The sequence below is a fragment of the Arctopsyche grandis genome, chromosome 10 (assembly GCF_051622035.1).
Source record: "Arctopsyche grandis isolate Sample6627 chromosome 10, ASM5162203v2, whole genome shotgun sequence".
NCBI classification, from domain to species: Eukaryota; Metazoa; Arthropoda; class Insecta; order Trichoptera; family Hydropsychidae; genus Arctopsyche; species Arctopsyche grandis.
Window position 1 is genome coordinate 17595915 of NC_135364.1, and position 14055 is coordinate 17609969.

The following is a 14055-nucleotide window of genomic DNA, read 5'->3' on the forward strand; positions in this document are numbered from 1 at the left end:
TTTTCCTTGTAAGCTGTTGAAAAATCAACGCATTGTTTCGAGCGGTACATCAATGAGTATTTAAATCTAATACAATGCCCAATATAGAGGGAGCAAACTAATTTCTCACGTAAACACTTACCTAATTCAATTAATTAAATTTCAAAATAAATACTCGGCAATTGAAAAACAATTATTAAAATGTTTACGCTATTGCTTGAACGCAGATTTAATAATAACTCACACTGAACCTTTGAAAGTCGGTAAAATTTACGATTTTCACAAAATTGAATGGGCGTTGACAAAGCAAAAAATTATTTATAATTCTTAGTTTTACGAATTTCTCATGATACAGAACGTCTTTCTAAACTCATTGTTTTTGATTAACCCTCATATATGATATATACATAGTAGCCACAGCTATTGAATATCAGTAGAGATGAGTATCAATGCTATTGCATATCAGTAGAGAGATCGTGAGTTCAAGTCCTGGCCAAATACGCTGCTGGCAAGATCTTGTGATTATTAAAAACAACGTTCGACCTTCTCTTTTAAGAATTTTTCGATTTTTCTACAATAATTAATGTGCCGAATCTAATAAATCCGAGTTTTCCCTCTCAGTTTCTCGTAAATTCGAGTTATTTATATCGCAAATTGTTTGAATGTTATAAAAAATGCTTCACACTTTTTTGTAAATTTGCTGTATGACAAAAATTTGTTGATTGTTCATAGATGTCTCTATTGTATTCTATGCACTGTTGTGTGTGTAAAATTGTTAGTACTTATGTACAAAAATAATCTAACCATGTGTGTCGCCTTGGGATAATTCCTGTCATAGCACATGAGGTACGTATGTATGTACATACATATACATATATGTAATAAAAAATATGTCTGTATGCATAGTGTTCTCGTAAATTCTCGGTAATAATCTTTTGGAGAATATTCTCGGGAATATTCTCGAGAATATTCTCCAAACCAAGAATTTTCGAGAATATTCTTTTTTAGAGTATCTGGAGGGCTTTTATACTAATTTACCAATGAAAAACCCTAATTATTAATAATTTTTAAAAATTTTCGTTACATATGTACAGAAAGAGGGTAAGCAAATGTGAATTTTGGCAAGTTGGCGTAACACAACAGAAATGTTACGCGTATTTTTTTTTTTTTTTATGACAACACATACCAGGAAGGCATTACAGGCAACTCCAATGCGCCTTCCTGGCCAATCACAAATATTGCAGCATTTTTCATTATATAAGTAACTGAATAACGAGACACTGAAAAACTCGCAAATCAATGAGACATCTATCAAATCGTACACAAACTTATTTATTGCACATTAATCAAACAAATTATTACTGACATATTGTATATATATGAAGGGTTTTGGCCAATTTTTACCGGGAACGGTTTCAACAATGAAATCAGAGAAAATTGACAAACTCTGATAGAAAACGATCAACCTAGAGTCACAAATCCAGGTCTAACCAACAGCATACTCTGAAAAATTCATTTTCACTCGAGGCCCTGGCCCTGGGATCAAACTCGGCACCTCGCGACGCTAAGCAGAACCTTAAAAACCGAGCTATGCTGCTGGCTATTATTTATTATGTAGTTTGTTGTAAAAGATTTAACGATTTTGGAGAAGAACTAAAATCAACTTATTTCTTCAAACGGCTCATGTGTTCGTTGCTATTTTTTAAAATAATTGAATAAGAATGTATTATATAACAGGCACGATTTCACTTGGACAAAAAGAATGTGCGGATCGAAAAATAATACAAATTTAGCATTAAATAAATATATGTATTTTTATGTATGTAGAATAATATAAAATATTAATATTTGTCAGTCGGACGTCCTGAATCGAGGCCTTTCGACTAGTCCAGGCCCTGGAACTTTACCCCAGTCTCCCCCCCTCTCTCTTTGGCCCTGTGAATGACCTGAAACGCTAGTTGAATATTTTGCAGCTGAAAATATAGTTCGATTGTAACATATACATGTAGAGTTCGAGGTTATAGGGAGGATTGCGGAAGAGATAATCAAAGACGATGTTGGTCCATCAATGTACGTTTATTGTACATTAAGTATACACACGTGCGCGTACGCACCTACCGGTGGCCGTCCGGCCAGCGGCTCTACTTCCAACTGTTAGTTGGCGTCACACTTCTGCCAACTCCCAAGCAGTGTACACTCATGTGTAGCACTGTTTGTACATCACTCCTCAACATTACTCATTACATAATTCACTCACACACATAAAATCCCACATACATTATATATCATCATAGACAAGTTGATATATAATTTGCTTTGAGATATGCAAGATTATTCTCCAATCCTTTGTCTTCTCGCTTGCTTTTCAATTCGCTTGTGAGAAGTAAGCTAGAGTATAATGCGATTGTGTGGAATCCGCATGAAGCAAATTACTCTCTGATGATTGAGAAAGTGCAAAAAGCATTTCTTCGTTTCCTATATAGGTAAGAATATGGGTATTACCCATATCTCTACCCCACTCCTTTCCTTTTGGGCATGCTTGGGTATAATTCCCTTGAACTTCGGAGAAACTTCTCATTAATTCGTTTCGTTCTCCTGCTCTTACGTGGTAATACGTCATGCCCGTTGTTGCTGGAGCAGTTGGGACTTTATGTCCCTAATCACTATGTGCGTGGTAGACATCATCATTTGCTGGCTGTACCTTCTGCCCGCACAGTCCTTTTTCGAATGGCTCCTATTCCAAGAGCTATCCGACTTCTTAATGAAATCGTTGCTGCCGAGACTGAATGTGATATTTTCCACCTTAGTGAGCGTAAATTGTCGGAAATTACTCTAACCCATTTATCTGGTAGTCTGCGCTCATCATTGTTTTCATGATTGATTGTGATTTATGAGTGAAATTTTGATTAACTCTCTTCCATTTGGGCCTTACAGGGATGTTTTGTATTTGTAGTTGTTTCTTACATATTTATTGAAACTGGCTGTAGGTGCAAGGCATTCCTTATGCTATATTTTATTTGATATTTTTACTTTATCTGTTATTATTAAATGCTATTTTTTATGTTTATGTATGAATGTATTTATGTTTATGTTTAATTGTTATTTTGTTTTTTTTCTTTTTTGTGCTATATTTTTTGACCATTGTGGCGCTTTAGGAATTCCTGTTATGCCACAATGGTCTGTTTAAAATAAATAAATAAATAATTTATTTCAATAAATTATTTAATCAAACTTTATACGTCTGTTAAATTTATATAATATTTAACCTATGAGACATACTCATTTTAATAATTATCTCGTTAGAAAACCACAGCGAAGAGAATAAATGTACGAACTTAATTCCAACATAAATTTCGCTTATTTATGTTATTCAAAGCTTTTATTTATAAGTGTTATTTGCGTCGTTAAAATCTAAACGGAATATAATAACTTGTACGAGTGAAGTACATATGTATGTATATTTGTGTGTAAATATCAAAGCGGCATTTGATAATTAAAGGTGAAAATTTTACCTTTCCAATTTCATACAGCGGATACGAATGTACGCAATATAAATACTTACATACATACATATTATGAAGTATACGAGAAATATTCATACTCTCTAAAATAATATATTTATTTAAACAGTATTTAGGATCAAAGTGTACCCTTTTGGTAACTTTTCATTTTCAGGGGGGGTGGGGGTAGAATGCGTAAAAATACACAGCTAGTGTAGTAAATTACTTAAGTTTTACGCGAGATTTAACACGTGTACAGCGAGAAGACGCGATATTAAAACTACGCTCACCTAACGTTAACACCTTGCGCACCCGAGCGAAGTTTACGAGCGCAATATATTCATATTACGTCCTCGAGTTTACATAATGCGTACACTCGGCTTTTACGCCGTGATAGGCGTAAACATTGACACGTAAGCAAGACGTATGTAATGCACTCACTTACCTTCGACTAAATTTATATTTTAACACCTCAGTCACCCATCCGGCCGCCGTTAAGGGACTAATTTTTGTTTGTGTGATGTGTGCTTTCGCGTTTTCTGTCTGAAATTAAACGTGAACTTGTTTGTGTTCAAGGCTGGCTTTGAATATAAAATTATACTATTACTTTATCTACACATGTATGTGTGTATAGTGTTGAGAATATTCTCGGAGAACGAGAATATTCCGAAAATATACTCCAAAAGATTATTCGTCGAGAATTTTTGAGAATTTTCTTGGTTATAAAACATCTCTAGATTGTTCGTTTGCTTTTCATATGATTCTAGGATATTTTCAGGACCTAATAGGAGTAATAGGACTTTCCAGAATGTATGAGAGCATTTTGAATGACATTTTTTGACGATGACGACATTGAATGGGTCATTTCGTCATTTTAACATACGTGCACTACCACTATGAACGTTTCCCTCTAAATTCTCACAGGAATTCAAGGCTTATTAATAGAGGTAGGATAGCCAAGGTGCCGCTATTGTTCCATTGTTGTAAATCCTTTGTAAAAAAGGTTCGGCAAACCTTTAACAATGCATTTACAACATGTGAACAATACACGGCCCCCTCAGGGTCCGGTGACTACTTATTAACTCTGGAAGCAATAAATTATACATATTTTTTTAACACAAACTTTGTATGAGTTTGGGTATTTTAATTGTTATTTCACATCAGTGCGTACTTTTTAAACACATTACATAATATGAAAACGTTAATTTATTATGTTTAGAAACGATAAAAATTGGTAAACATACAATGCATACAATGGAGTTCGCGTTGTGTGGTATACACAGACGGACGTGTTTACCTACCTTTCATCCCTTTCTACCGATATGGCCACGATTTGTGCCTGTAGAGTGGTGATAAACGAAGTTCTGGCGTTCATACGCAATAAGATAGACACCCTAGATGAAGTATCACTTGTCCAAATATGCGACTTCTTTACTGAGGATGAAATGATGGTGGCGAGAAACGTGCTCATTTCACTTCTGCCTGATGTGCGAGATACACGACGACAAGGTGATCTAAAAAAGTTAAGATGTATTCAAGACATTATTAAAATGTTTAAAGAAACAGATGTGTCTGTTCTACCAAATTTTGGCGCTGTCAACCTGCGACGTTTGCCTCCTGTTTCTTTCGATTCGATTGATGTTACATCACTACTGAGTGCCATTCAAGATTTGAAGGAAGAGGTGAGAGTTCTGAAGTCTCAGGGTGGGGCGAATGATATTTCTCTCATTAAGGATGCAATAGCTGAGTTGCGCGAAGATATGAACAAGATCACTTCCGATGTTTCAAATCGCGATTTGAATGCGTCTAACTTGGTGGAAGAGATATTAAAAAAAACCGGAACCTTTGCGGATGCCGTACGTAAGCAGACTAATAAAACCAACAAAAATAATAGCCAATCGAAACTACCTCCTGTGCCGAACGCATCGAATAATGTTACATCGAATAATGTAAACAAGCAGAGAGCGTCAACCAGTGGCGGCGCTTCGAAAAATGTTACATCGAACGATGCAAACAATCAGGGAGTGTCAACCAGTGCTGGCGCTCCACTAGCTGAAAATGATAACAACGATAATTTCAAATTAGTTAAAACGAAAAAAAACATTAGACGAAGTGCCAACTTAAGAGGCACTTGCAAGGATTCTGAATTGCAAGCTGTAATTCCAGAATCTGAAATTTACATCTCTAGATTCTCGTTAGAGACGAATGTCGAAATAATTAGTACATATTTAAAGAAAAAAGTAAATTTCAAATTCACCTTAAAAGAACTACCATCTCGAACAAAATGTGGTTTCAAGTCTTTCATTGTTGCAACTGAAGCCACGAATGCAACAAAACTGCTCGTGCAAGATTTATGGCCGACCGGAATTGTTTTCCGACGTTTCCGAAAAAACTATATTAATGGGGGACAAAACAATAACAATCGTCAGCTATAATTGTCGCTCTTTTCGACGTACTGAATCCTACATTTCCAAACTATGTAATGAGGCCGACGTTATTTTGTTACAAGAAACATGGTTTTTAGAATTTGAAACTGTATACTTGAGAAGATTCCATCCATCATTTGAAGGCACTGGTACATCTGCAGTAGACAGCGGTAATGGACCATTAGTTGGACGTCCCTATGGTGGTGTTGGTATATTGTACAAAAAAACTTTTACAGTCACCCAAATTGACCTTCATAATCCGAGATTACTTTGCATTAAACTTCAGCAAGGTGATATTGAATTGTTAATTATTAATGTATATATGCCGACGGCAAAACCAGAAAACTTTGAAGATTTTACTACTTGCTTGGGCATTGTTAATGCCGCTATCGAAGATCATAGTCGCTCGAATTTTATTGTCATGGGTGATTTTAATGCTCATCCTGGCTCTTTATTTTGGAACGAACTACTATCCTTCTGTGAAGAAAATCATTTGAGGATTCAAGATTATGCGTGTCTTCCATCTGATACATTTACATATGTTAGTGACGCACACGGCTCCTTACGGTGGTTGGATCACTGTATCACATCTGAAGGAATTTTAGGATCCATTCAAGATTTTAAAGTCCACACTGACGTAGTATGGTCAGATCATCGTCCGCTTTTTGTTATAATTGCTTCGAATGGTCTGAATCGTTCGAGACCATATCACAATTATCGTCATCGCGACATTGCAACTTGGATGCCACGCAACCCTTCCGACATAATTGCATATTCACTAGAAATAATTAACTCTTTGGATCGTATTGTATGTGATAATAATCTTCAAAATTGCAATTTAAGAAAATGCACTGATACTGAGCATAGGACTTCCATTAATTACCTCTATCATTCGATTGTAGATGTGTTGAGAAATGCCGCTTCGACATCATTTTCTTCACCAACGCATCAGTATAATGATAAGAGGTTTAAGGTGGTTCCTGGTTGGAACGATCAGGTAGCGGCACGCTACCTAGATTCGAGGAACTCATTTATAGAATGGGTCGCAGCGGGCCGCCCTTCTACAGGAGAAATTGCCGACCGACGTCGTCATGCTAGGCATGTTTTTAAAATTGCACTGAAGGTATGTCAACGCAACGCTAATCAAAGTGTTATGGACAAGATAGCTCTATATCATAGAAATAAAGACTTCAAGCAATTTTGGAATGCTACAAATGCTATTTTAGCAGTAAACAGTACTATCCCGGTACATATTAATGGAATCTACAACCATCGGAGTATTGCCAATATGTTTAGCAAGCATTTCAAAGAGTCTGTTTCGGATTTGATGGGCAGGGCTGATATGGTTATGTCTATCTCAGAAGATTCGTTTTTCGTCATAACTGGCGAAGAAGTTGAAACTGCGTTAAGGTCAATGTCTGGAGGGAAAGCAACTGGTTGGGACAGCATTAGTACGGATCATGTTCTGCATAGTGGTAAGAATTTCTTCATCATATTAGCAAGGCTTTTCAATGTGATGATTTTGCATGAACATGTACCTGAAGAGTTTTCAAGGACGACTATTGTTCCTGTCCTCAAGTCATCAAAGCTTGATGCTTCAGTCATTGACAGCTATCGTCCTATTGCTCTAGCCACCATTTTATCTAAAATTCTAGAGAAGATATTGAGTTGCAGATTAAGTGGCTACCTTTTGTCAGCTGATGAGCAGTTTGGATTCAAGAAGCACTCGTCGACGGACATGGCCATCTTCACTTTAAAACAGGTAGTGGATTTTTATACATCGCGAAAAACTTCCGTATACGCCTGTTTTCTAGACTTATCCAAGGCCTTCGATCGAGTGGATCATGATCTACTTTGGTCCAAACTGTTAAAAAGGGGAGCTCCAAGTCAAATCGTGAGGTTTTTAGCATCCTGGCACCGGAATCAGTTCAGCCATGTACGCTGGGGGAATTCATACTCTGATCCCGCTTCTTTGAAGTGCGGGGTTAGACAGGGTGGGTCAATGTCTCCTGGCTTATTCAACCTTTACATGGATGAACTTTCACATCGCCTTCGACAGACTGGAGTTGGTTGCCACATAGGAGGAATATGCAGTAACCACATCAGCTATGCGGATGACATGGTGATCTTGGCGCCTTCTCCGTCAGCTCTGAATCGCCTCCTGGAAGTTTGCTCGAGTTATGCTGCAGAACATAATATGCGGTATAATACGAGTAAATCCATGGTATTGATTTTCCGATACGGTCGAGGTCCTCATTTCGTCCCCAACATTATTTTAGATGGGCGTAATCTTGAAACTGTTAGGGAAGTCAAGTATCTGGGACACTTGCTGACGGAGGATCTATCTGATGACCGTGACATCGAAAGACAAAGAAGAGCCATTTGTGTAAGGGCAAATATGCTGGCTAGACGATTTTTCCACTCCAGTGTAGAGGTTAAGAGACAATTATTTATGTCCTTTTGTACTAGCCTCTATACTGGTGAATTATGGACCAGATACAAGCGGGAGACGATGAGGAAGATAAAGGTACAATACAACAACTGTTACCGTGCTCTTTTCGGGTTACCTAGGAGCTGTAGCGCGTTTTGAAGCCATTCTCAGGATGAGAGCGGCCTCTCTACGTCTTCGTATATTTTTGTCGCCTAATTGTCTTCTTGCTGCTGCATCTTCTCATTTGCATTCTTCATTGTATGTTCGATGGATGGAACTGCTACACCGACCGCCTTGAATAGACATAAAATTATTATTATTTATTATTATTAGACTTATTTATTATAATTATTATTATTATTATTTATTATTATTATTATTTATTATTATTATTATTTATTATCAGTAATATTTATATATTTACTTATGTATTTATTTATTTATTTTTTGTTTACTATATTTCAATACTTTTTTTTTTTATTATCTATATATTATTTATATGGGCGTTGGGGATTGCACTATTCTCCTCATCGTCTGGAATAAAAGCTATTATTATTATTATTATTATTAATGCGAGTTACCATTAACACTAAAATGTCAGTGTATGTGTGTGTGTGTGTGTCTGTGTGTCTGTATGGCTGTGTAGCTTGTGGATTTTTTGAGCACCGTTATTCCTATCGAACTGAAACTTAGTAACGAATACTAAAATTCTTATCGATACGACGTAAATTTTTTTCAAATTTTTAAGTTGACTGGAAATGGTACCTCCCCTTATAGGTGTCCTCTTTTTTTTTACATACCTCTTACAATTTAGTAAAAATTTTGGCTCTTATCCGATCGTTTTCATACTTCGCCATTTTGCTCGGTTTGGTCATTGATATAACTAAGTTTTTTAATTCAATGATCTCCCAAACGGCTAATCGAATCATTTATTTTTAATTATTTAAAACACAATTGTCTTTAAATAGACTGAAAAATACACCTCTGTTCGACACGAGACACACACACACAGCAGCGTAAAAGTAACGTGTCACACGCAAAAACGATCCCGTTCGTCCAAACAGACAGAATTGTGCAAATTGATACGCGCTAGCGAACTTTTCCCGGATAGAAAAGCAATGCCATCGACAAAGGATTTTCCCGAGCGGGCCCGTAGGATAATCCCGAATTTTACACTTGTTTTGCCGCTCTTATAAATTGGCATTATTATGACGGAATTTACGATGCGGGTAATCGTCTAAATAATGGCCATTTGTTGCTCGTCGACCGTTTCGCACGTACCCACTTTAATTAGGGGCGCCGTGGAATTAGCGATTCGGCGATGATAAAATCCTGCGAAAGCCTTAATGCAAATTCGAATTGGAAGCGGGGGGGGGGGTCGGGGTCTCTCGCCGATTGTGGGACGGGATCTGGGTGTATAATCGTATCAGTTACGTCAGCGAATCCATTGAGATTCGTCGACGCGTTTGTGTTCAACATCAAATTAAAGTCAAGTGTGGGCTTTGTTAGACGTCAGAAGGGCGTGTGAGTGTCGGTATTTACAAGTGTCAGCTTTCAGCGACAGGTAGGTCGTGTTATGTGACAGTGCATATCTGACTGGGAGCACCTGTCTTTGTGTCGCTCGTTCTATTTCGTTATTACTACATACCTATACATACATACCAGTGGCGGGCGGTGACTTTTCAAACAAGGGATGCTGTCCCTTGTTTGAAAAAAAAAACCGACCAATTTATTTTTTAAAATTTAATTTTATTCTTCGTTCCTTTTTACAAAATTCATCGATAACCGCATCATAGAATTTTTTATTGTTTTTTAAATTTGACATTATTTTCTTTTCGATTGCAATTAAAGCAAGACCAGAGAGTCTTTCTTCACTTTGACTACTTCTGGTGAACGTTTTAATTCTTTTCATAGTCGAAAATGATCGTTCAGCCGATGCGCTCGTGGAAGGTATCGTACAAATTAATTGTATTAAACTAAATACTTGTTCCAAAACGTCTATTAGATCATCTTTCACAATTAATTCCTTTACGTCATTTATAGATTTCAAATGAAAATCTTGCGTTGAGTACATGTAAATTAATTCGCTTTTTAATTTCATAAAATCAAAGTATTTTCCATAAGTTAGGTGGAGTGATTTAAATAGGAAATCTGGAAAATTATTTTCATATTCTTTAAATTTTTTGACGTTAAAAAATTCGAGAAATTTTAAATTTTCGATATCTCGAAATCGATTGGTTGTATTTACTGAAAGAGTTTCTAAAATTTCAGAATAGTGAAGTTTATACGTTGTTTTCACATCTTCTTCACATTCAGCATATTTTCTTTTTCTATTAAAATTTTTAGTTATTACTTTGTTCCACAATGAATCAAAATCGTCTTTTTTGTTATCTAAATATTTTACAAATTTTTTAATTTCACTTACGCAATACGATATGTCAAAGGTTTTTTTTTGTAAAATTTCAAATAAAAAATCTGCCGAATTAAATATTGCAGAAAATAAATGCAAATTGAAATTGAATTCAAACTCTTTTAAATAACGATGAAGGACTTCAGCATTTATGACAGCATCAGTATCCCATTCGTCTTCGTCATTAATTATTTGATTAAATATTTCCATTAATTCTGTTTGATATTCTAATATCATATTTAAAATTTTGCTATTGTAGTTCCATCGTGTAGGGGCAGCAGTGGGAAATCGTTTTTTTATTTGACAATCGAGAAGGGAAATTCTTCTTGAAGACTTACAAAAAAAAGTTGAAAATGACAACATACGGCTGAAAAAACGTTTGCATCCGGATATATGTTTAACAGATTGCGACAAAACTAAATTCAATCTGTGAGCGTAACAATGGACAAATAAAGAATTAGGACAAATATCTCGAATTTTTCGTTGCACTCCATTATGCTCCCCGGACATTACAGCCGCTCCATCGTACGTTTGTGCAATTAATTTGTCCAAACAACCAAATTCTTCCAAGGTCTCACGTATGTGCTGAAAAAGAGCATTAGCTGTTCTATTGGGACTAACATCGACAAATCCAACAAATCTCTCCTGAATTTCATTATTTTCATCTACATATCTAAAAATAGTAGATAGCTGAGCTTTGCGACTGATATCTGTAGATTCGTCCACAATTATGGAAACAAATTTTGATGCACGTATTTCAGTTTTAATCTCATCTAGCAAGACTTTTGATATTGCGGATACCAAGTCATTTTGTATATGGTTCGATAGTCCAGTAAACACCGTAGAGTTATCTAAATGAGTTTTCAATTTTATGTCTGATTCACTCAACAGATACAGCAATTCAATATAATTCCCTCTATTTTCCGATTCCTGGTGCTCAAAATGTCCTCGTAAAGGTTGTTCTTGTTTTGCTAAAAAACAGATCGCGCTTATTAATTTCGACAAAATGTATCTATTTGCAGTAACTTCTTTGTTGTGCATTTCAATATTTGCTTTAAATTGAGCACTTAAAAAATTTTCTATACGAGGTCCCTTTCCAAATTTTTTAAATTGAGCAGCAGAACATATGTGAGCTTGAGAACATTCATGTCTCTTGCGCGATTTACTTAAATTGTTTAGGTCAGAAAATCCAAATTTACTCCAGACATTCACTTCTTGAGAAAATAAAATACATGGCCAACAGAATAATTTCGTTAAGTGAGCACATCCACAAATCCATGAAATTTTTTCGTATGTTTCTGTGTTAAAATACCTTTTAAATGTTTTTGTTTTAGACTGAATATTTAATATTGGTGTGGGTTTGGGGCTCTTAACAATAATCTCCTTTTCATTAAATGGGAGAGAAGCAAATCTTCTTTTCAGCACATTTTCAATTAAACAATTGCAATTATTATTGATCTCGACGACAAGTCCACTCTCATTGTTATTTTCGATATCCATATTAAAGGCAATAATGAAAACTCGTAAGTAGTGGAACAGTAAACTAAAAATAAAGTTAGACGAAACTAATTTAAATGAAAACTTAATTCAAAAGTAAAAAATAACCAACTTACAGTATAAATGATTAACTTCGTCTAAAGAAATGAATCGGCTAGCTTTTTGATAAATAACTTGGGGCGTAGCGTGCGGAAATATCGATCAACAGCGGCTTCCAAGTGAAACTCAATAGATAAGCAAACAGAGAAACCGAATCCACCGTAGAGGTTAAACAAGTGTCAACGCGTCCGCGCGAATAAGACAGCCTCATAGTGCGCATGCGCAAATGGGATCGGTCGCGACTCCGAATCCATGACGCGCGCGCACTTCACTCAGCGTCTACTCGCCAGCGTCACTCGCCTGTGGCCGGCCTATGCGAATGCGGCCTATGCGAATCCTTAATAAAAATTATCAAAAGATCCTATATAATGCATCATGTAACAAAAAACACGTGATATGTGAAATATATATCATATACTACATCATAATCACGTACATCACTAAGAATACATCGAAGCGAAATTCAAATATTTATTAAAAATACTCTTGGCTTTTTAAAGTTATAGGGGATGCGCCGCATCCACCGCATCCATGGACCGCACGCCACTGATACATACATATGCTCATATATGTACATATGATACAGATAGTGTATATTAATTGAATATGGATAGTTTATTTTATTATATCCATGTATATTTTACATTAAACCAGCAGCATAGCTCAGTCGTTTATCTTCTGATTGCCGCGAGGCGCCGGGTTCGATCCCATGAGCTGACCTCGATTGAAAATAATTTTTCTGAGTACATCTGTAGTGCTGCTGGTCAGACTTGGATATTTGTGACTCCAGGTCGATCGTTTCCTATAAGAGTTTGCGAATTATCTCTGATTTCATCGTTGAAACGGTTCCCGATTAAAATTGGCTAAAATCCTTCCTAACTACTATGTTATGTCACCACTATTTAAGTATGATTAATGTGCATACAATAAAATGTATGTTCAATTCATAGATGTCTCGTTAATTTGCGAGTTTTTAAGTGTCTCTTAATTCAACGACTTGTAATAAAAATGCTGCATTGTTTGTAATTGGCCAGGAAGGCGCATTGGGGTTTACCTGTAAGGCCCTATTTTTCATAAAATGGACAGTCCACGGTCTTTTTTTTTTCCAAATTTTGCTGTTATGATCTAACATCCAAATTGACAGCAAGTTTTTAATGTCGTGATATGTTCAATGTGTGATATGCTTTCACCGACTGAGTTGGCGAAAGCGTACTTCTACTAGTGAAAGTAGAAGTATATTTTTGGAATACAGATTCATTCCAACGTATGCATATGTATTATACATATGTACATATGTAGGTATATGAACTCCGTAAATGACTAAGTCATATACATACGTACATATATTATATATAATTAACGATAATGAAATTGAGATTCATTTATTTGTATTCATATACCTATACATAAATACATATGAAATAAAAAAAAACTATAAGGTAATATACTTTCTAGATATACCCACCTACGGTTTTACAAATCAGAAGCATATATTAAAAAAAAATAACAAAAGAAAAACTATATTTGATTTCATATGAAAATGAAAATACCGTCTTTGAAAACAAATGTTACTTTTTTCTTTATTATAAAATATAAATTACAGAAAATTCCAACAAATTTCACGCATTAATTTGAATTTGAGGTTTAATTTATTAATTCAATTGTTCCTCAGCCTCTCGAAATACAGAGATTTATGTTATAAAAATGCTGCAA

The 14055-nt window shown here is 35.6% G+C and overlaps 1 protein-coding gene across 1 annotated transcript; it reads right to left on the reverse strand.

Annotated features, from left to right (window-relative positions):
* Window positions 1-10065: 10065 nt before the first annotated feature.
* Window positions 10066-12558, reverse strand: LOC143917716 (zinc finger MYM-type protein 1-like). The gene is made up of 2 exons (XM_077439297.1): window positions 12360-12558; window positions 10066-12289 (listed from the first exon to the last, which is right to left on the reverse strand). Exon 2 carries the CDS (start codon window positions 12244-12246, stop codon window positions 10066-10068), a length of 2181 nt encoding a protein of 726 aa, XP_077295423.1. The 5' UTR covers window positions 12247-12289; window positions 12360-12558.
* Window positions 12559-14055: the final 1497 nt, after the last annotated feature.